A 24,123-nucleotide genomic window follows, 5' to 3' on the forward strand; every position below is an offset into this window, starting at 1 on the left:
GAATTCCAGTTTTGCTTCCTTAATGATTCCATTCACGATTCTTTTAGAACTTTTGAAGGAGCTACTTCACAACTGATTAGTGAGTCTTTCTGACTGATGCATTAAAAACCTGCTCATTAGAATGATTTATTCCTTAATGGAAAAAATCATAAACTCGTGCAATAATTTTAACCAGTGAGCACGTCGCAATAAAAAATGTCTTTTTACTCTCATCACATTCAAATCAGATTGCACAATTTAACTCAAACTCACAGCTCAAAAAAACATAATTCATAAAACGTTCCAGAATGACTAATGAAAATTGATGTCATTCAGAGTTCTTTAAAAACTCACCAGGCATGGAGGTAGACATAGTTCTGCTCTGGATGCTGGGGCTGATCGGACCCCCTCCTTTACCCGTGAACGCCCTCACTCTGATGTCATAGGTGGTGTCCGGCTGCAGACCCTGGATGGTCATCTGCGTCTCGTCTGTATCATTGGTGTGGTTCTGATGGCTGTTGATGTCACGGTACACCACCACGTAGCGTATGATCTTCCCGTTCCTCTCTGGCAGAGGCGGAGGGTCCCAGGCCAGTTTGGTGGTGGTGGTCGTCAGGCCCACCACTCTGAGGTTTTGTGGGTAACTGCTGGGGACGTCTTCTGGGGTGCTGATCTCTTTGCAGTACTCCTCTCCGTTTCCAGCACGGTTCTTGGCACAGAGCTTGAAGATGTAGGTGGCGCCCTTGTGCAGGCCGGTGACGGTGAAATGGTCATCTGTGCGTCTGAAGTCACGGATGCTGTAAGTCTCCTCCTCTTCACGCTTATAACGCAGTCTGTAGCCCATCAGTTCGCCCACCATCTCTTTAGGGGGCTGCCACTGGATCAGAGCTGTATTCCCAATGGTGGTGCTGATGATCATAGTTGGCTTGCCGGGAACTACCAGTGACAGAGATAATACTGAGTTAAAGGCATAGTTTACCCAAAAATACCCAAACAGCTTTGGTCCCCATTGATTCAACAATATATATATATACCATTTTTACCATAGTATGGTAGTTAATGGGGGACCAGAAGAAACTATTTGGTTACCCACATTCTTCAGAATATCTTCTTTTGTGTTTAGCAGGAGAAAAAATGCCTATAGGTTTGGACCGACTTGAGGGTGAATAAAGTCTGACAAAACTTTCTTTTTTGGGTGAACTGTCCTTTAAATATATTTAGATTTCAGTAACTAATGTATTTTGGTATAGAGCTACACCAATTAAATAAAAAATATTGTTGCGATACAAGCACTGCATTACTGTCATAGTGAAGCACATCAGTGTGTTCATTTACATGCATGTAGCTCATAATACTCCTTTTTAAGAGTTTCACAGTGGTTTTGTGAATTTACTGCAAATCAATCTGCACTGAGATGTCGAAATGGCATATCATGAGCTGCACACGTTTGCATGATGAACAGTGGGTTGCTTGCCTTTGAAAACAGCAGCACATTTTTATGAACCCTTAAACACACAATCTCACCGGCCCCTGTTGTGGTCACCACTTTAGCTTTGCTGCGTGCTCCATCTCCCTTAGTGGTGTATGCTGCCACAGTCACTGAATATGTGGTTTCAGGCAGCAGGCCGGTGATGATGGCCTCCTGAGAGAGAGACGGACAGACAAAAAGAAAGAAAGAGAGAGGTCAACTGATGGCAGAGACATACTGTACTGTGCTATTGCTTATTTTTCATCATTCAGCACACTGTTACAGTTGTGACATGTCTGTTTAATATCGTTAGTTCATTTCAAGGTTTTCATTCAACTTTAAGCATGCCGTCAGGACATGTAGCTCTTTCTCAATTTCGAGTCTGTACCTGGTCAAATCAAGGTGTTTCTTATCACTCACTATCAAATCTTTTTCTTTTTTTTTTTCTTTTTCACTTTCCTATCAGTCACATCAAATCTTTTAAGAGCCTGACAATGCTGAGTTTTATTTTGTCTGGGGTTTAAATGAAGATATAATCATGTTTTCTTGTGGTCAATAAGTGGCAAGATGTTTTCAGAATTTAACTGCTTGATTTGTGTCTTTATAATTCAAGGATAATGGTCAAATCCACACTCGTTCTGCATGCAATGTTTCAAGTACTTCCACTTAATTTAATTTAGAATCAATGAAGGTTTTTTGAAGCATAAAAGGCTCTTTTAGATATTTTCTTTTGAGTTCATTCACTGCAGGGCTAAAGGAGACTATGGAAGCGTCTTTAAAGACTACATTATTACAGCATGTTGGGATGTATGATGTGATTGGTGCCTAATGTGAATGTGTTTTTATTCCCCAAGGTCTAGTTCATTTTCAGAAGGCCATAATTCTAGTTTTATTCATTTTACAAGCAGGTTTGCCAGTACTGCTCCTGTAGATCTGGTTTCCTCTGACAAGACTCCAGCTGCTACACTTGATAAAACAAACACAGGAAAACCCATCAAAGCATCTAAGAATGGTCATATCAAGCAAAACAGTGCAAGAATAAAGAAAAATGATGCAGGGTTTTGTTTTAGTGGGTGGAAGAACGGCAGGAGGCCACGAATATCTGCCAAAACCCTTCTGAATTTCTTCCTATTGAATATGGATGTATGACATATTGCAGTCCGCTTTTTCATGGGGAACTTTAGCATCATAAAAAGAAATGTAAATCCGGAAAAAGTTACAAATGTTACAAACACTCCCACATGTATTTGTAGGAAGGAAAAATACCAAACATGCTCAGATGTTTGTAGTAGAGAACATCCACCAAACCAACATTTGTTCATGCTCAAATTCTGTACATAAAGATGTCTCTGAAATTGTAAAATACTTGAAGACTGAATAAATCATCAACCATGACTCCTTGCAAACAGACACGGTGAAACAAGCAAACAAACAGCAAATTATCCTCACCAACATAAGAAACACTCATTATTGCTTTAACTGTAAACCAAATGCATCCTTAAATCGATATGAAATCAAAACAGATAAAATATTTTTATTACACTGGAAAAAATTGGTATGGGATTTACTCTAAAAACAATTTTCACTCAGACATAGCTTGTTAATTACACAAATAATTACAAGGATATGGCAAGTATTTCCCACTTTTCATGATCTAATCTATTTACAATGGATAAAATCCCATCCCATCCATTTTCTTTCATTGAATATCCAGTTTCTCCTGGAAATGCATCATCGTGCAAAAGTAAAATAGGTTACAAACTGAGTTTGTAGCCGCACAATTCCAGACTCTCTCTTGAGATCAGAGGAAATGTGAATAATGTCAATTATCTATCGCGTTTAAATGCCAGTTTGAAGCTGCACCATGGCCTCTCTTAAAATGCGCATTTGCTTTTTGCTTTATTTCCTGTTTCGATTAGTCTGTCTTTTCTCAGGCATGTGTTTGGGTGAGTCACTGAGTCCTGAAAAGTGGGAAGACTTCAACATTTCACATTAAGGCATGATAGATAGACTGCCTGTGGCAACACAGAGTTAACCAGAGCCGACCACCATTGAAAGAGACGCCTCTTTATCTGTTTAGAGTGATATCACTGTCACGACTCATTAATAAAGAAGAAAAGGCAACAGAGAGAGACGGAGGGACAGCTCAGACACAGACATACCCACATACAGGCAGAGAGGTTTAACAGGGCATAGCTGCACAAGACAGCTGAACATCAGCATCTATAAATATGTAGGGCACAGGAAGAGAGATGCAAGCTGCCAGCATCAGAAGACGAGATTATGCTCTGCACATCTCAGTTACACATCTTCTGAACAATGACTTTTAAATACTTCGACAGCAATTTGTGATTACTGGATCTATCTATCTATCTATCCTGCAAAAATAACTGACAAAATCCCCTCAATATTCAGAATTATTTCAGTGACCCTTTCAAAACAGACCAGGAACTCATTTTTGGATCACAGCCAACCAGATATTAATTAAAAGTTCCTTCTGCTTAAACAGCAGAGCTTCAGGTAAAATCAACAACTTTATTCAATGGAAAATAAAGCTCCCATTCGACAAGAGATTGAGAGAGAGAGAGAGAGAGAGAGAGAGAGACAGAGACAGCAGTGATGCATTTGAGTTGTGTAGTATAAATACAGGCTCTTCAGGGTGCAAGCTCTCATCTTCAGAGAGATGAGGGAAGATAAATCTAAAAGATTTTAGTGACAAATCCATTTGTGTGAGATTTCATAAAGATGTTAATTCATTCCCCGATGGCAGAACACCAATTCAAAAAACCATCGCTGAGAGCACTTGAACAGACCGAGAGCGAGAATGAAGGAGTTGTGAGTCTCCCATCTATAATCACAACACACGCGCAGTATTTCACGAGGCAGATGGAGGCGTATTCCTGCCGTATGCCCACACACACACACACACTTCCTTTTTGTGTGCGATACTGCAGCTGATCCAAGAACTATTAACTTCATCAGATGGATATGTACAGTAAGCAGCTATTGTTTAGAGCTGGGTAAATCTGAAATCAATGTGCATTGTTACTCTGTTAATAGTAGACCAGTCTTCGTGTCAATGTCTGACAACTGAAGAATAAATGAGGAAAAATATGCATTGCTCATATAAAAGTAATTATAATAATTATTAAATAAATATTTTTATTCAGCAAGGATGTATGAAATTGATCAAAAGTGACATTTATTTTTTCCTTTTATTCTTATTCTTTTAAACTGTTTATTCATCATAGAATACTGACAAAAATAGTTTCCACCAAAATATGAAGCAACACAACAGTTTTAAACATTGATAACAATACGAAATGTATGAAGGGTCATATGACACTGAAGACTGGAGTAATAATGCTGAAAATTCAGGAATGAATTTAATTTTACAACATATAACAATAGAAAACAGTTATATTAAATATTTAATTAAACATTTCACAATATTAATGTTTTTACTCTATTTCTGTTAGTTAATAAAATAAATGCAGCCTTGGTGAGTAGAAGAGACTGCAAAAAGCATTAAAAATATTACTGATTTCAAACCTTGGAATAACACACACACACACACACACACACACACACACACACACACACACACACACACACACACACACACATAAATGTACTACATTGCTATATCATAGTGTTAGCATCCAAAGCCATCATTGCACCATATAAAGGGTTGTGTGTACGCCCAGAAAGAGTCAAATTGGGCAGTGAAGAGGGTAAATGGTTATATGGGTAGTAACACACACACACACACACACACACACACACACACACACACACACACACACACACACACACACACATGCTGATGATTTAGTCCTCTGTCAGTAAGTAGAGATTAAGTTTCACCTTCAGAGGTTAGAGGATATCTGCTTATTCAGCACCTCGCTCAAGGATTACATTTTCCCCCTTATTCCCCTCAAACACACACACACACACACACACACACACACACACACACACACACACACACACACACACACACACACACACACACACAAGGCTCAAAGAGCCCGCTGTCCGCCAGTCAAAGCCTCACTTCCTGCACACGTCTGAAGGCAGCAGGGTGATTTCTCCTCTTAATATGGCAGCTGCATATTCAGTCAACACTTTATCTTCCCCCAGATGCACATGAAGCGCTGCCATCTCTCCACTGATGGAGGGATTTATATTCTGCTCCATAACAGCAAATAAAATACACACCGCCTTCAGACTCTTCGAAAATGCATTAAACAATCATAAAACAGCGAATACAAAAACACAGAGGGATGAGAACGCTAAAGCAAGACAAAAGATTTCGGTTCAACGTTGATGGGACAAGCCTCTCATCAAACACGAATATGAGTCTCCAGTTTTGCACCTCATTTGATAGATTTCGGGTGACATCTTTCAAAGTTTGGATCTCATAAACCTTACAAATTAGACTGCAGTCACTAGTCTTTCCTCATTATGCGATCTCTGGACCTTTAGAGCTCGGAGTCTGACAAATAAAGTCTGAGTGTCTCGAGTCCCACGGAGGAGATGGAAGGATATAAAACAGGAGCGACGACAGTGACGGACGAGAGAGGACCAGTCCTGGGTTTTAGTTTGTGTTTTGATTTTGTTTGTGCGTGGCAGTCGGCCGTGAGGGGCTGCCACGCTGTTTTGTGTTTATTTTGATTATTAAAGTTTGATTTGATTGTCCGCCGGTTCCCGCCTCCTTCTTCCCGATGATTATGAAGTTTTAATGCGTTACAGAGTGCTTTAAAAAAATGTACTTCTTCAGGGTAATAAATATGTTAGATTATACAAAAGAAAATGTGATTTGTGCCTCTAATGGTTTTACAAATGTCATGAGACACTTAAATGTATCATATTCATGCAAAGTGCCTTCAGCTGCGACAGGTCTGGAGTTTGAGTGCTTTTTCTCTCTCTTATGATGAAGATGAGAAGTAATTTGGCTTTGACACTGATGCCTCTTCACAATAAGCTCCAAGAGAACTGAGAAATGTCATATCAGACCTTCCTCAGAGTGGACAAGACGATACATGACTGCTTTTCAGGCTTGGGCACATATGAGGGAAATGATGATATATGATGCCACGCAAACTATTTGTGCTGTTAAATTGTTATATCAGTCAGCACACATTGAGGGTCATATTCTGTTTGAGTCTCAGCCTTCATTTTGAGCTGATAAAAGCTTCCATTAGCATGACCTGATGCCAACGCTCTCTCGCTTATATTTCATCACAGTTGGATTCCCGAGAGCTGGTTTGCTCAGACTAATGCCAGACGCATGCTAGGAGACAGCAGGTCAGCAGCCTGCGCACATACAGTACAAAGACACTTTACACAGCTAATCACTAAGGAAGCTTGTTTCTGCCACAAATGTATTATTTTAATACATTATAAGGCAATTGTGACTTTATATCTGACAATTCTGACCTTTTTTCTCAGAATTGCGAGATATAAACTCTATCTATCTATCTATCTATCTATCTATCTATCTATCTATCTATCTATCTATCTATCTATCTATCTATCTATCTATCTATCTATCATCTATCTATCTATCTATCTATCTATCTATCTACAATGTTTCTAGGTTTAAAAGAAGAAAATTCTCCATTTAATATCATTGCTATCTGTGGCAGCATTAAGAGATCTTATCACACACACACGCACACACACACACACACACACACACACACACACACACACACACACACACACACACACACACACACACACACACACACACACACACACACACACACACACACACACACACACACATCGAATCCCTGTAACAAAACTCTGCCCATGATGCTCTATTCTTTTATTCAGTATACATAGGCCATTATGCCGCCCTGTATGAAAAAGATAGTCCTGTTTACAACAGATTGCTCCTCTCCACCTACATGGAGAGCCTCTGTGTGTTTGGCTGAGTTTATCTCAGTCTCCTGATCTCTCTCTCTCTCTCTGCCTCCCTCACAGTGACCGGGTCACCGTGCACACTCTCTCCTGTGCTGAAGGAGACATAGATCAGACTTTGACAGCATGTCTTATCTGATGAGACGTGCCTCATGCTTCACAACTCTCCTCTCTCTCTCTTTCTCTCTCTCACATGCAGGAGATCTTCAAGGTCCTCAGGTATGAAAACAAAAAGCAGCCGCCCATCACCATCCTGTACCAAAACGCTCCTGTATCCTTCTTAAACTCAATCCAGAGAGAGCTTCCTTCAGAAAGAATCAAATCCGACATAAGCATCTTCTAAAGGCCGCTAGAGACAAAGCAATGCACAGTCTGAATCCGTCAGACCAGTCGAAACATCAAACTCTGAACGAAAAATAAAGTTTTCAGTTACAGCCAAAAAGACTTTTAAAACCACAGGAAATTTCAGAGTAAAGTGCTACACTTTTTACTGTAGTCAAGATGAAAAAGAATTGACAAGCTATTTTATATCTTTAGTGTGATGGATTTCTGAATGAGACAGGATATGCATCAAGACACACTGTATGTGCACTTAACTGATTGGTTGGTGAAAAACAGATCATTTCGTTCAGGTGAATAAAGAGTCCCAATGAACTGTCCTGAGTAAGGTCAGAAATGATGACTAAGAAAGTAAACAAAGTCAATTTTTATTCAGTTCATATTGAATTAAATGTAATCTAAATTTATTACATTTTTTTTTTACACAATCTCATTAACTCCCTGTAGTTTCACTATTAGCCACTAGGGGTGTTTTTTTTATAGACTACTATATAATTAATTTATAACAAATTAGTTTTTATATTTATTTACAGTTTTTCATTTAATTGTTATTTATTAATTTATAATATTTATATTTTTTTCATTTTAGTATTAGTAATTTTACTACTTCACTTCTTTAATTTAAACTTAAAAATATCTTTATTTATTTGTTTTTAATATTTCTATTTATTTTCATTTCAGTATTAGTCATTTTACAACAAAATTTTTAATTTAAACTTACAAATATTTTTATATGTTTGTTTTTCATATTTCTATTAATAAGTAAATTTACTACTTAAATTTTTTATTTAAAATAAAAAAATGTTTTAATAAAAATATTGTATTGTCAGTTTTCAATTTAATTTTATTAAATTTGTATTTGGTATTTTTATTACTTTCTATTTAGCTTTGATTTATTTTAATTTCAGTATTAGTAATTTTAGTACTTAAAATTTTATTTAAACTTAAAATTTTTAAATAAAGGTTTCAGAATTTCCAATTTTCTTTTTTAATTTCTAGCTTTTTTTTTCAACTTTATTTCTAATTGTCATTTAAGTTTTAAGCTTCATCTAATATTTATGTATTCCATATTTAATTGAATATATTTGAAAACTTTTATCATTTTAGCTTATATTTTATTATATTTTAGCTTGAATTTAAAGTACTCTAATAAATATTTAAATATACTTAATTTTTTTTTTATTGTTTTATTTGTTTACAGTAACTGAGCCCAATACAACAATATGAAGAATTTATATCATAACTTTTCTTTTTTTTTTAAATCCCCAAAATGGCCATTTAGCCAAAAAAATTATTCTTGGTAAGACAAGGGCTGTTTGCTTAACCTTTTTGTTAAAAATAGATGGACAGTAACTATATTAGAGCCATATAAACTCCCATAAAGCCCTGGGAGGCAGCATCTAATCAAGGCTTTATGTAGCAGTGTGTTTATACCCATGATGCCTTAAAGTTTCACATCACTTTGTTCATTTTTTTAATTAGTCAAGGGAGAGTGGGCAAAATGCCAGCTTATAAAAAGAGACTGCTCACATTAGTGCTAAACACAATCTTAGTGTGTTTTAACTTCAGTCACAAACTCCAGCCCAGATGCGTTAAACAGATTTAACTCTGTTTTTAGGAGTGTGATGAGAAATGACGCCTGTGGAGCATAACTGCTGGACAGACTTCATCAGGACGGACAGCCGAGAGCCACTTCTTATCTTTCAGACAAGGACATGGCGGCCATAAAGATGTGAGCGCATGGGTGGCATGAGAGAGAGCAGTCATCAGCCTCTGAGACTGACAGAACGGGTCACTCAAAATGATTCAGCACAACCTGCTCAGATTCAATCCATCACGCATGGAAGTGATGTACGAGTGAGCCGCTCTCAGCCCAAATTCATCTCATCTCCTCTCTTCTCAGAGAACAAGCAAACCATCTGCTCCTTATCGATTCTTATATGGAAAGGCTCCTGTGCCCAGCTCGCCTTCTGAGATGATGATGGAGATTTTATCATCTTTACTTATAATAACTATTATTTGATTCATTTTTCCTTTGCAAATGATGTCTTTTATGTCAAATTGCCTGTTTTCACTCACTTTTATCTTACTTTAGTTTATTTCACAATATTTATCCAATGAGGGGCACTTTTGAACTTGTAGACTCTTAGAAAATAAATTTCAAAATGTGATTTCCACCATGTCTCAAATTAAGTTTTGTATTTAATAGCATTTAAATCATCATAACCAGTATTTTATTGTATATCTAAATGCACAAAATTAAATATAATTTCCCAACTTTTGCATGATTTGAAAGATTTATAATTTAATTGGAAACTTCGTCACAACAAAAATATTGTGTTTTTATTTTTCACTTGATTTTTTAAATTCATTTTTCTCACACATCACATGCTTTTCACCTTAACTGTTGTTTCCCTGGTAACCAAGAACACTAACCTTTGAAAAAATTTCTGTTTTCCAAAATATGCTTTAATCTTATTTATTTGGGCAGGTGATGATGGCTTAAAACAGCACTTTGGTCAACCCATGGTTGTTCTTAAATGAATTAATTAATGTTTTTATAATAAAATAAATAAAATAGAAAAATAAATTATGTAAAGTTATGTAAGTAAAACAACTTGGAAAAATAAGATAATAATGATACTAATAATTGTAGACATCATTTGTACTACTGTTATTTTACTATACTCAATATTTTTCCAAAATAAATGTCATGTTTTTGTCATGCTAATAAAGCCGATCAAACAAAGTGAATCAAGATTAGCAGTCAACATGCAATAAGTTTCTACTGCGTGACTGATGTGTATATGTATCTACACAAACTGTCAAGTTAGTTTGACAAATAGATGTCCATGTATGACGACTAATGACTTTAAGCTTGCATGAGTGAACGTGTGCATCTGATAATAATAACAAATGTGCAGAGATGCAAGACTCTTGCTTAAGACTCCTCGTCTCCGCACAGATAAGACAGGAATGCAGCTGACAAATGGATAAAGAGGTGTGAGTTAATCTGCTGCGAGGGAGAAAGAAAACCCAAAACGAGTGTATGTGAACGGCAGACGAGGTTCTTCACCCTTCATAGGCGAACGCATCACCGAGGGCAGCCAACGGGAACGAGGCAGATCCTTCGAGGATGCATCCAAACTTTCCTGCAGTTTGACTCACGTCTCGTTCTGTTCCTTGAGTTCTGACATTCATGAGGCACAGGTCTCTTAGCATCACGCATGCTGTAAGTCATGCATGTAGTGTAATTCCCTGTCACACACACTAAAGCAGGCTGACTGAGAGGCAGATACCTGGAGTCAGAGAGTCTGCATGCTCCTGCAAGCTAAACACTGAATAACAATCCTACAGCAGCTCTCCACGGCCGGCTGCTCTCTCCCATGAATACTCAGCAAGGATTAGAGCACCACTACAGCTCCTGATCCATTTAATCAAAAACCAATTCCTCTCAAATACATATATATTAATATTAACTTCATTTGAATAACACTCGGTGAGTTCGGATCATCCCTCTGCAAGCTGGAATTATACTTTTATGAATAAAACTCTTCCCACTTCACTTTTGTCTGATTTTGGTCAGATTGAGATGACTACTGACATTTTATGCATTCAGTAACATTTTATGTATCAACTTAAAATGTGGTTGAGCTGTGGTTGAAATGCATCTATTTTAAAATGTTGGAATGAGTCAATAGGAACTTAAAAAAAAGCTTATATTGAGAAAGGACAAATATATAAAAAAGATGTATATCTATCAAAAAAGGGAATATGAGGACCTTTTCAATAAATGTTTTGTCAAAATCTGGGGATCCATATACAATATGACTTGGTTGCACATTTTCTATTCTCTCTGTGAGTACCTGTGCCTCAGGCAGGGCCACGTCCAGTATGATGGGCTGTCCGCGCGGCTCTCCGTTCTCCAGCCGTGAGTAAACCACCTGGTAGCCGCGGATCTGTCCATGCTGCTTCTGCTGCAGAGGAGGTTTCCAGGACACCCGCAGGGCCGTGGAGTTCACATTGTCCACCTCAACCCTGCGTGGAGGGGCGCCAGGCACTGTGGGAGGCAGAGAAGAAACGTTTAGAGCTCGATCACACACTGAAACACACTCAGGTCATTTAAAGGTACAGACCCCACAAAACCTGCTCCCAGGCTACAGCCAACACATTTGAACAATGTTTAGTACTGCTAAAAATCTGCTCTCTGTAATTCACTTTAGACATTATATTTCTCAAGAAGTTAACACAATAAAAATGTTTTTTAAATAAAAAAAAAGAACATTTTGACAATTTCTCTAGTTTTCAATTATTAATACAAAATAAAATCTATTAATGTTGACGTAAAAATAAAATATTTTTAATTATAATAAAAATAATTAATTATTTATATTTATATGATAATATTTTTTATATTTTTCATATATTAATATTAAAAGTCTGACTCTGGGTCAAGGGTAAACCAATAAAACAATACAATCTATATAATAACAATAAAAATAATATGTCAAAATAAAATAAAAATGAAATAATATTATTATTAATAATAATAAAGTAGGTATGCAGTTATCTACCCTCTATAATTCACTTCAGACATTACATTTCTCAAATACACAAAAGCCTACAAAAATTAAAAGGTTAGTTCACTCAAAAATGAGCATTCAGCATTAAGACGTTCTTTCTTTGTTTTGAAGAATATTCACACTCCAAAAATAAATGCATCATGAAAGCACTCAAGAAATAATTTAGACTGAAATACCAGCTTTTTGTTCATTAAAAATAATAATAATAATAATAACAATAAATAAAAATAATAATAATAAAATACTTTTGTGCCTTTTTAGAGCTTGGTGGTCATCATAAACTTTAATTGCATGGAAAAAAATCAGAATAGATATATGTCATTCAGGTTTAAAATTACATAAGGTTGAACTATCCTTTTGACATGCATTTCACAATTACAAATGTGTTGCATTGAGAGCCTGGGAGACAGGCTTCACCAAACCCACAAAACGCTCCCGGCAAGCTCGGCTCCCCCTGGAGTTTGGGCTGACATGAGTGCAAACGAGCAGCATTTCAGTAGATGTTAATGACAGTCAATTGATAGTCAATAGATGAAGCAGTGAAGGGAGGGAAGACAGGAGTGAAGGTTAAAAAGCACAGCATTAAGATATTAATAACCAGATAGAGAACAGCCTCTCCCATCCCAGCAGTAACAGCTCAAGTGCAGAAGATCTAGTGCTGAACGTCAGCAAAACAGACTGTGCTTAATTGGAGTCATTTAACTGTATAAATGTGCTTGGCGCTGGCTGAAATTCAGCCTTGACCTGCAGATGAGAGAAAAGTCAATGCCTGAAAACAGATAAACAAAACTATCGTGCTCCTCTGCAGATGTGTGATCTGGACTGGAACCAAACATCGACACGGTCAATTTTAACAGCATGTTTGTGCAAGTTTAATACAAGTTCAGCTCAATCGACACCCTTTGCAGCATAATGTCAATTACCACAGACACAAGTCTGGGGAAAAGGTTGGAACTTACAATGGAGTAAACTAGGCCAGCATTTCAGGGGGTTGAAAGCTAAATGAATAATTCAGTCTTGCACATTTCATGTGAAAGTTTGCTTATGCATTCTTGACACTGTTGAAAAATTGCATCTGACTTTACACAGACCAGTGAGTAATCAACTCTATCACACTAGCATTTATGTTCAATTCCTGTCATTACTCTTTTGAAACTCTGTATTTTTTAATTAGTTTCATTTACAGAGCGAAAATATGTTAAAATAATTATCTTTATAATTAATATAATTGTTCTAAATAAGCATCATAATTAAATTGAATAATCACAACAACATAATGTTGTTCATTGTTTACACTTTTTACCAATGACTTTTCTAGTTTTTATTATTTTTTATTGACAAATAATAAAAATTTTCATTTTTCATCCATATAACATCCCAATTTCCATGCAATCCATATTATCATTTCATATATATATTTTTAAATGTAAATGGCTTAAGATCAACTTTAAAAAAAAAATCAATTTCCATTACTTTACCAGGTCTACAAATCATTCTTTTAAAATTCCTAAATATATATATATATATATATAAACAGTTTTAATTTTAAAATGTATGTCCTAGTACTGTGTACCCTTTAAAAAGGTAACTTACATGTAGACTTTGGATACTATAATGTTCTTGTAAATATCTAATATATATATTTAAGGTACTCATATGTACCATTTAGGGGTAAATAAAGTACAAAGATGTGCATTTCAGCTTTTTTACCTTAGGGTTCTAACACAGTGACAGCTTTTTAATGAGAGTGCATTAATCAGAATTTCTAAACAATACGAAACCTTTGAGAAGTCACATTTCTGTTCTGTGGTAATTGATGTGCTGCCGATAGAGTTTAACTCATAACTCATGCATAATATTCCTCTGAGAGATGAAAATGCAGACTTTTCTCCTCAAATCTTTCGTCTGCTTATACTCCATCCTGATGTCTGACTCTGCCGTCTTTCTCGCTCTCTCACCATGTCTCCATGGAAATGCCGGCAGTGAGATGAACCGGACAGGACGGGTTCACACTTTGCTCGCTGCTCACAGCCACTTCATGCCACTCCAACTCCAGCTCATATCATTAATATCAGAGATCACCTGAGAGTTAGGCTCAACACAGCCTCATGCAGGAAATGTGAAAACAGGACATGGTCTCCTGAGACCCTCTTTAGTAATCACAAGTTGCTAATATGCAGCAGAACACATGGACAAGTACAATACATTTCTGTGAGAATACAGCATGTATTCAGATCCTGTGTGCTGTGACCTTGCCTCAAACTACTCATTCAACCAGCAGCACGGCACTTTGCTTTCCTGCGTAAAAGACATTCATAACTGCGGTGAATAAACTATGAATGCCTCAAACCAAAGTGTGTGCTTTGATTTGTGAGAATACACAAAAAAACACTCTGTTCTGTCTGGGATTCACTAATGAACGATCTCGTCGCAGCAGTTCTGCTTGATGAATATGGATGTTAGCGAGCTTCTCTGAATGGGCGGAAAAGGTAAGAAGAACCGATGGAAAAGTTTTCAGATAAAAACACAGCTAATTTATCAATGGCTGCACCTGCAGCCTCGCTTTTTCACTTTCAGTCAGCGCCGTTTAAAGCCTTATCAGCCACCGCAGCGCATTATTCTCACCAGAATATGCAAAAGATAACTCAATAGTTTGATTTATCTAATTTTGGTCTGATTAATAACCCTCCAAAAGAATGCATATAAAGTTGATAGGCCCAGGCCTGCATGAATCTTTCGTTTAGAGTTTTGTTCCTTGCTAAGCTTAGCATCATTATCACTACTGCTCATGCTTGGTTCAATATAGACTCACATAAGGTTTACTATTACTGTTTTAAGCAATCAATCGTACAATTTTTGCTCTGCAGATGGTAAAATAGTCCACAGACTTAAATTGCAGGAAAGATTCAAGCTATATCTAGAGACCAGAATAGCACAGAAACAACCACCCAGAACAATCTAGCAGTGTATATCAACAACAGAGCAATCAGCCATCACAACTACACTGTTCAAAAGACTTTTCTGCTCACCAAGGCTGCATTTATTTGATTAAAATATACAGTGGAATCTGTAATATTATGAAGTATTATTGCAATTTAAAATAACTGTTTCCTATTTGAATATATTTTAAAAAGTAATGTATTTCTGTAATGAATGTTCAGCATCATTCCTCCAGTCTTCAGTGTCACATGATCTTCAGAAATAATTCTAATATGCTGATTTGCTGCTCAAGAAACATGATTATTATCAATGTTGAAAACAGTTGTGCTGCTGAATATCGAAACAAATTGAGCATTTTTACAAAAAATATTTTACAACTATATAAAGTACTGTCACGTTTGATCAATCTAATTTATCCTTGTAAAATAAAGTAATAAATTCTTTCACAAAAAGAAAAAGAATGTTAGCATACACTGAAGGAGAAACCGGACTCATATTTAGATAGCATCATAGAGATTAGATTTGGGCCAGTGAATATCCACTTAGCAACTTCCCTGAACACTCTGACAGCTGCTAAGTGATGCCCACAACATCCTAGCATCTTAGCGGAAAGTTTTGCATGAGCAAACACCACTTTTTTAACCTTCATGAAACGTAAAAATGTAATTGAATCATTTTCTGAGTGTAAGTGCATGTGTGTGAATCTGTCCATATGTGGGGCTTGTTTAATGCTGCACGTTTCTGTCTCCTCTGGGATCAGTGGTTTGATTGACAGGTGAATGCCGGAAGTACATGTCCCTTGTCTGTTAAGCCTGTCAATCAAATTCTGATTACCCATCTCCTCACTTCTCTCTCTATAAGTCTCTTTTTCTGGAAGCAAATTTTTTACAATCTATCGGTGCTGACTGCAGTGGTAGCTTCTCTCTCTCCTTTAAACTAGTGCTGCTTTTCTGTGTCATATAAGCCATTTGTTACCCATTTCATTTGTAATGGAATAAACACTCATTGATTCTTATAATACTTCCCAGGGCACGTATAATATTAACTCACTTATAAATTCACCTTAATAATGTTGCACAGCATGACTTACAAAACTAGACATGCTAATTTAAAACAGTGAATCTCATTATTCCTTATTCTTTATTCAGAACACAAATTAATCTTTAAAAGCCTACTTTTTAAGAGTCACTTATGTTCTTCAATCAGAATGATTAAACAATTTCATACCTTTTTTTTGCACACACTTGGGTGTTTTAGTGTGTGTGTGTGTGTGTGTGTGTGTGTGCATGTTCTAAGAAATTAATACTTTTATTTAAAAGGGATGCAATAAATTTATCAAAAGAGGCAGTAAAGACATATATAACGTGACAGAATAATTCAATTTCAGATAAATACTGTTCTTTTGATTTTTGTAGTCATCAAAGTATCCTAAAGAAAATATATCACAGTTTCCACAAACATATGCAGCACAACAACCGTTTTCAACATGGATAATAATCAGAAATGTTTCTTGAGCAGCAAATCAGTATATTAGAATGATTTCTGAAGATCATGTGACACTGAAGACTGGAGGAATGATGCTGAAAATACAGCTGCACATCATAGAAATAAATTACATTTTAAAATATATGAAAATAGAAAACAGTTATTTAAAATTGTAATAATTTTTCACAATATTACTATTTATTTTATTACTGTATTTCGATCAAATAAATGCAGCCTTATGAAGAGTTATATAAATCTGTGGGATTTTCTACCTATTTCATATGAACTATGGGATAGTAATATTTGTTGATAGCTATCTATAAAAGACTTCTCTAAAAAAAGGTCCGTGTTGGTGTGTGCGAGCATCCCAATGCGGTTTGTGAACCCCACCGAAACTCTCAGTTCGCCCACTCATTCTGAGTCTTTTCATCGCACAGCAAAGACTGACTCACAGAACAAAACCTCAGCGCTGTCCTGAACTTTCACTCCACTATAGAGACAGAGAGCCCAGCTCCTGCTCTCTCGCTTCCTCTGTCTGGTGCACATTAATAACAGAAGAGTGAGGAACAGCAGGCCTAACCTCCAGCGTGAAGGAAGAAAGAGAGAGAATCGCAGAGGGAGGCATGGATTCATGCCGTTCAGTCAGGAAACCCGGAACGAAGAGTTAGTGCTGGTGAGTTTGAGACTCAGTGGTGCTAGTTAGAAGGTGCGGAGAGCAGATCTGAAGCACCCGTGAGCCGAGCATTACCATCCTCTTTGGTTCTGACGCGGGTGCTGCTGCTCTCCGGGCCGGGCCCCACATCCGTGTGCGCTTTCACCCACACCACGTACTCCGTCCACTTCTCCAGCCCTTCCAGCACGTAGCTGGACACATCTGCGGGGATGTCCTTGACCTCGTGACGCTGCTGGTCCTCGCCCAAATCCGCCTGATAGGCCAGAGAGTACCTGACGATGTTTCCATGCTGACTGGCGGCTGGAGGAGCCGCCCAACTCACCTTGATGCTGGTGGAGCTGAGACTGATCAGGTGCACTTCCTGTGGGGGGGCGGACGGGGCTGGAAAGGGGTGCAGGAACACATGAGCTGGGACCAGTTGCATAAACTTAGCATCTGTATGTCTTAAGATCCAGTCTAAGCAAGTTTATGCAACCGGCTAGCAAAGAACATAAAGGTTCTTTACAGGACTTGCCAGAGCTGGCAAATACAGGCAAACACACATAGAAATGAGTATCTGTGTAGTCCATTCCAAATAGACTAAATGATGCTTTGGATATTGGATATTGCTCGGATAAAGGATATTGCTCAAAAGTTTGGGGTCAATATATTTTTTTTATGGGGGGGGGGGGGGGGGGTAAAGTATTAATATAATTCAGCAAGAATGCATTAAATTAATCAAAAGTGAAAGTAAAGAATTTTACAGTGTTCCACAAAAAAATCTATTTCTATTCATCAAAGAATCTTGACTAAATGTATTCTGGTTTCCACAAAAATCCTAAGCAGAACAACAGTTTTTACTGAATTTTTTTTATCAAATAATGGTTAGCAGAAGAGACTTTCAAAAATTTCTTACCAACCCCAAACTTCTGAACAGTAGTGCATGTCTGTTAGAAGATGGAAAGTAAAGCCCTACTGGGGTCTTTCAAGCACTGATACACAAATTCATCTATTTTGATATGTTCTTTTTGATAAGTCAAATTTTTTTAGAACCCATTAGTCCCCATAGTTGAGAGTCACTGCTTTACAGATCAATGAAATATTTTTTTTATTTTTTTTTTAAGTTTCTGCTTCGGAGTCAAACTAATTTTGGAAACCTTTCTTTATAAGAGTGAATACTCATTTTTATTATTTTTTTAAAAGTCTGCATATACTGTAGTCTAAATATTGTGCTTTGAGGTGAAAGCAGAGATTGATGGCTCACTTCTTCTCTGTATCTGTGAAAGAATGACAGAGATAACAGATACATTGTGTCTGACACACTGCCTTTGGCTAGACACGTAATTGAAGTGATTGATGGCCTGTCTAGTGTCTGAGATGCTCTGTCGATTTACTTTTAAAATCACTTGAGTTCACAGAAAATCCCGCCGCTCTTGTCTATCCCATCCTGAGAACACGGCAAACTAAAACAATATATACCGTATTTTTTGGACTATAAGTCGCATCAGTCCAAAAATACGTCATGATGAGGAAAAAAAAAACATATATAAGTCGCACTGGACTATAAGTCACATTTATTTAGAACCAATAGAAAACATTACCGTCTCCAGCCGCGAGAGGGCGCTCTATGTCTTCAGTGTAGACTACAGGAGAACTGAGCAGCATAGAGCGCCCTCTCACGGCTGGAGACGGTAATGTTTTCTATTGGTTAATTTCTCTTGGTTCATTTCTCTCGGTTCATGTCAAATTAATTTGATAAATAAGTCGCACCTGACTATAAGTCGCAGGACCAGCCAAACTATGAAAAAAAGTGTGACTTATAGTCCAGAAAATACGGTAGTAGGATTATTACACGGCTCTCTGGAATACTTGATTCTGACTGAAGAAGCTGCAGACATAACATATTGGCTTTTCTGAACGATATCAGTGATGGTGCACGTATGAAAATGTGAAAACCGTATCGCTCCTTTGTTTTGTTCAGCAAAGCAGGCAGAAAATGGCTTCTGAGGGAAAAATAGGCCAAATAAGAGGTGGACTGAGGAAACCAGGATAGGAAACGAAGAGAGAAAAGACAATGTGTGGGAAAAGGTGGGAGAAATGGGTGAGAAAACAAGATTAAACAGAGACGAGAGAAACTGGACACATCTGAACAAACACAAGTGGGAGTTGAGAAGAAAAAAAAATAGTGAGAAAAAGAATACATACAGGGACATATAAGCACATGGTTATGAGAGAGGATTGAGTGTGAGGAAAAAGAAAGAGAGCAAGTGTATTTGTCACCTGCAGCAGAGGAAAGTGTGAATGAAATAAAACAGGAAAAGAGAAAAGTGAAGAAACTAAACAGAGAGGAGAGAGACACTGGTCACTGAGGAGAAAAAACAGGACAGCAAGAAAAAAGCAATGAATAAAAAAATATTAAAGATGGCAAGAAACGGAGCAGATGATAATGAGAGAGAATGAAGTGAGAGAAAGCTATAAAGAGGTGTGAAGGTCAAACATAGTGAGCTGCCTACCTAGACAGGATATTACAGAAATAAATCATTCAATCATTCAAAAAAAAAAAAAAGATATGTATGATTTCCATTTTTGTAGGAATTATTCCTATTATATATTAAATCCTATTTATATATTATATCCTAATTATATATTAAAATGCTGTTTTCCATGTCTTTGGAACAAAAAAGTTAGTTTTTTTTAAGTAACCATGAAATCTAAATGGACAGTTCTTATTTTTATTGCAGTGTTTACTAATTTATATATGCACATCATTTTTTATGTATTTTGTTTTTTATTCATGTGTGATCGCGGCAATTAGCAAATGGCAATGATCCAATCAATCCAATCAAGTCCCGCCCTACATTGTTTTCTAGATTGAGAAGCCATTTCACTCTGATTTAAGTCACAACAGGGAAGAAATGATCACAATTTGTTTCATGCTGACTTTAAAGTGTTCACGCTGCTCTTTTGCTGCTTTTTAAGCAAAAACATAAAGTAAATGAGTCATAGGGGAAAAAAATCCCTTTTGAAACATGACGAACAGGGTTTAAAAGACAATTAATATCCAGTAACATTATTGATTTAACTGCACTCACACTATCAGATGAGAACCAAATCTGAACTGAATTAAGCTGATTAATGACTGTATTATCTTCTGTACAGCTGCTTTATAGCTGAAATTGATTTAGTTTCATTAATGATTCCTTTTACAACATTAAACCTGTTATTTTCCTGTTAAACCTGTCTATTAATCTGAAGCTGCTTTGAATCAGTCTGTATTGTGTGAAGTGCTATGCAAAGATAAATGTGACTTAACTTCACTATGAAGATTCAAAAACTTCCTGTGTCCTGTGTGAAGTGTGTTAAACGAGTCACCCATTAAAGTTAACATGCTCCCTTGATAAGGTAGCTGCTTATGTAGGCAGTGAGGCAACTCACTAGGATCTGGCACAGAATTACAGAGACAGAAAGGTCTGTGAGGATAGTGACTCAAAGACGCTAGGACAAAAAAGACGGACTAGGAGACGTAAAGAAAAAGCCAGTGTTTCTGTGGGAACCGCGGCTTATATCAAACCTCTCAAAGCTGACACGTCTAACAAATAGCTCTGAATAGCAGGAGATCTCTCAGAGGAGCTGTCATAAATATCTCAGCTTTATTCCATATCTCTGGAGCCGGAGGAAGATGAGGACAGAGATTAAGCCGTACTGACTGCGTCATTCTGACGCCACGAGAACACAAACAATCAGCATGTGTCGCACTCCACGGTCACTGCAGCTCTACATGGACTCTGAACCACAAACCAGGACTATCTGAGACCTTGATGCCCAAAAGCCGGAGTGATGCAACTGAAATGCTGTGTATGAAACATACACCAGTGCTGCTCTGCTCTGGAAAACACAGGGTCTTTTGTATGGCGATAAAGCGAGATAAATAACAGTTTAGTAAATTTAAGGTGACATTTTAATTTACACTTTTATAGCATTTCACTCATTCTCCTTAAACCACTTATAATGTTAATTAATGTGTCTTGAGCCCAAAATACCAATACACACTGGGTACCAATGTAGTAAATATTTCAAGATGATATTTTTGTGCTTTTGATGGTCAAATCTTTGCATTTTATTTGTAAAACACCGGCACTGAATGTTTTATAAGTGAGTGATATGGTGCAGTATAACAAAAATGGAAAAATATGGAAAGTAACATACCTTATTAACAATCTTTAGCCGAGTAACTAGGCCAGTACTGAAATAGTCAAAGTCTAAGATGGTCATAGTTTGAGTTAGTGAATAGTTGATACTTACTTGACTGGGCTGTCCGGGCCTCTATGGGCTGTGTGTACACCCCGAGTCCCATCTCAGAGCGCGCAGCTAGAGTAAACTTGTAGAGTGTGTCTGGCTTCAGGCTTTCAACAGCATATGAACCAGCTGGGTTAAAGATGACATGGTGCTGTGATGGATAAAAGACAAAGAGAGGCACACACAGGCTGTTCAGGATGCATTATTAGTGTACAACTGCATGCTGCATAGTATATACCTGTACTTTATAGTGGCTGTTTTTTATGTGAAACAGTATGAATTACAGTATATAACAAACTGCACTGTAATATGCAGTGTTGTCAACTTATTAACCTTTTTAAACATTTTAGGTAGCAGAAATACAGCTGAAAAAAAAAAAAATCATTAAAAAGGTAAAATTTGAAATTTGTCCTGGCAACTAAGGTTTTAAGTAGAAATACTAAAATGATCAAAACTAAAGTTGAAATAAAAAATAATAATAATAAATAAAAAAATTAATATTTATAAAAAACCGACAAAAGCACACACCTGAAAATATACAAATATAATCTAATTAAAAAAAATATATAGGGAATATATAAATATTGTTGTTTATATGTAAATTCAGTGATGCCCAGTCAGCATAAAAAAAGTTCTTTTTAAGCAAAAAAAAAAAAAAAAAAAAAAAAATATATATATATATATATATATAGTATTATTGTTAGCCCATAAAAAAGACAAAATGATGTCAATAATAAAAAAAAACAGTTGATATGGCTGATCAGTCATGTGTTTAAGATGATTGCATAGTGAGCTCATGTTGTGTATTTTATATTGTATACTGTAAATTATCCAGGTATTCCATACATAGAGAAAACTTGCATTCTGCATACTGCAAAGATAGCATGTATGCTAGTAATATCATTGTGAACTTACTGTAGCCATTCACACAGATTCAGTGACCTTATCTGTGTTCTGCCTTTACCTTGTTATCAGTGCCAGCTTCCCAGTATGTGAGCTCATATTTGGTGATCTGATCCTGGACGGGCCACAGCCATGACAGCATGATCCGGGTGTCCAGCTCGGCCTCTGCTTCAAAAGTAGTGGGCTGCGCCGGCACTGCAGTCAGAGATGGAGTTTGTCTTACTATACACTTAAATCACACAATTATATTGACATTACAAAAGCTAACTTTTGTAATGTCTTTCAATAATCTTCATTTAGATATGTTGTTGAATTATCTTTTCTAAAAAACAAAGAAACAAAAAACATTTTGTTAACAAGCTTAAATAAAATATACATTAAAATAAATAAATGAATACATAAATAAAGCACTAATTTTTCTAAGAAATGAATCCAAAAATATATAAAAATATACTGAAATAAAAATAAATTAAACCTAAACATTAATAATAAAAAAAGAACAAAAACTAATTAAAATGCAGCTAAACAAACTGAATACAAAATTTAAATGAAATGATAATAAAATATTAAAATATTAAAATAAAACATAATTAATTGTTTTAATAAAAACTATAATAGTATATAAATAATACTAAATTAACAATTAAATAAATATAAATAAATAGCAAATAAATTTATAAATTTAGCAAATAATAAATAAATACATACTAATATATTATTTATTATAATTATAATAATAATAAATATTATCATTATTAATCCATTAAAAACGCATAAGAAGGTAAAATCAATATCGAAAACATAGTTTTATTTTATAGTAAATTAAACCTAAACAGTAATATTTTAAAAGAACAAAAACTAATAAAAATGACAAAAGCACGTAACAAAATTACTAAAAATCAAATGGAGTATTAAAATGTAATTAAGTTAAAATGAAATAATAATAAAATACTCAAATAAAAATATATAAAAAAGCTCATTAATAATGAAAAATACTGAACTAAATACTAGAACAACACTGATATTTATACCATGTGCTCACTTTCATTAAACAATAAATGATATGGCAGATTTCTCACCTCCTTGCTGTGTTTTAACCTTCAGTATGTCTGAAGGTGGTCCATCTCCCACAGAGGTGAACGCCAGCACGCGCAGGCCGTACGTGATGTCAGGTACCAGCCCGGAGATAGTGGTCAGGCTGCTGTCCTCTGTGTTGTGTTTCTGCCACGTGCTGAGTGGGAAGTGCAAGTCAGACGTGTAGTACACTCGATATCCTCGTATCTGTCCGTTGGGCTCCTCTGGAGGTTCCCACTGCACCAGCATGGTCGTGGCGCTCAGCATCCGGGCCTGAACACGCAGCGGAGGAGACGAGGGTGCCTGTTCACTGGTGCGGGTCTCCACCGTCCCGCTGGGCGGCCCGCGGCCGATGTTATTGACCGCCATAACACGGAATTCATACTCAGAGTACGGACTCAAGCCACCGATGCTGTAGCGGGTGGAGGCTACTCCGTCTACTTCCTGGAAACCGTTGTCTGAGACTTTGGCCC

At 36.5% G+C, this 24,123-nt stretch overlaps 1 protein-coding gene across 1 annotated transcript in view; it reads right to left on the reverse strand.

Moving 5' to 3' along the window:
• LOC132151445 (receptor-type tyrosine-protein phosphatase F-like) overlaps window positions 1-24,123 on the reverse strand; it is a 193,884-nt gene that overhangs the window by 33,505 nt on the left and 136,256 nt on the right. Inside the window, exons 10-16 of the mRNA XM_059559541.1 lie at window positions 23,656-24,122; window positions 22,638-22,771; window positions 21,680-21,824; window positions 17,474-17,779; window positions 11,584-11,777; window positions 1,504-1,621; window positions 334-915 (exon numbers count right to left, since the gene is read on the reverse strand). Coding sequence (XP_059415524.1) covers window positions 334-915; window positions 1,504-1,621; window positions 11,584-11,777; window positions 17,474-17,779; window positions 21,680-21,824; window positions 22,638-22,771; window positions 23,656-24,122 — 1,946 coding nt within the window. The remainder of the gene's footprint in view (window positions 1-333; window positions 916-1,503; window positions 1,622-11,583; window positions 11,778-17,473; window positions 17,780-21,679; window positions 21,825-22,637; window positions 22,772-23,655; window position 24,123) is intronic.

This window comes from Carassius carassius, chromosome 10 (assembly GCF_963082965.1).
Source record: "Carassius carassius chromosome 10, fCarCar2.1, whole genome shotgun sequence".
Taxonomy (NCBI): domain Eukaryota; kingdom Metazoa; phylum Chordata; class Actinopteri; order Cypriniformes; family Cyprinidae; genus Carassius; species Carassius carassius.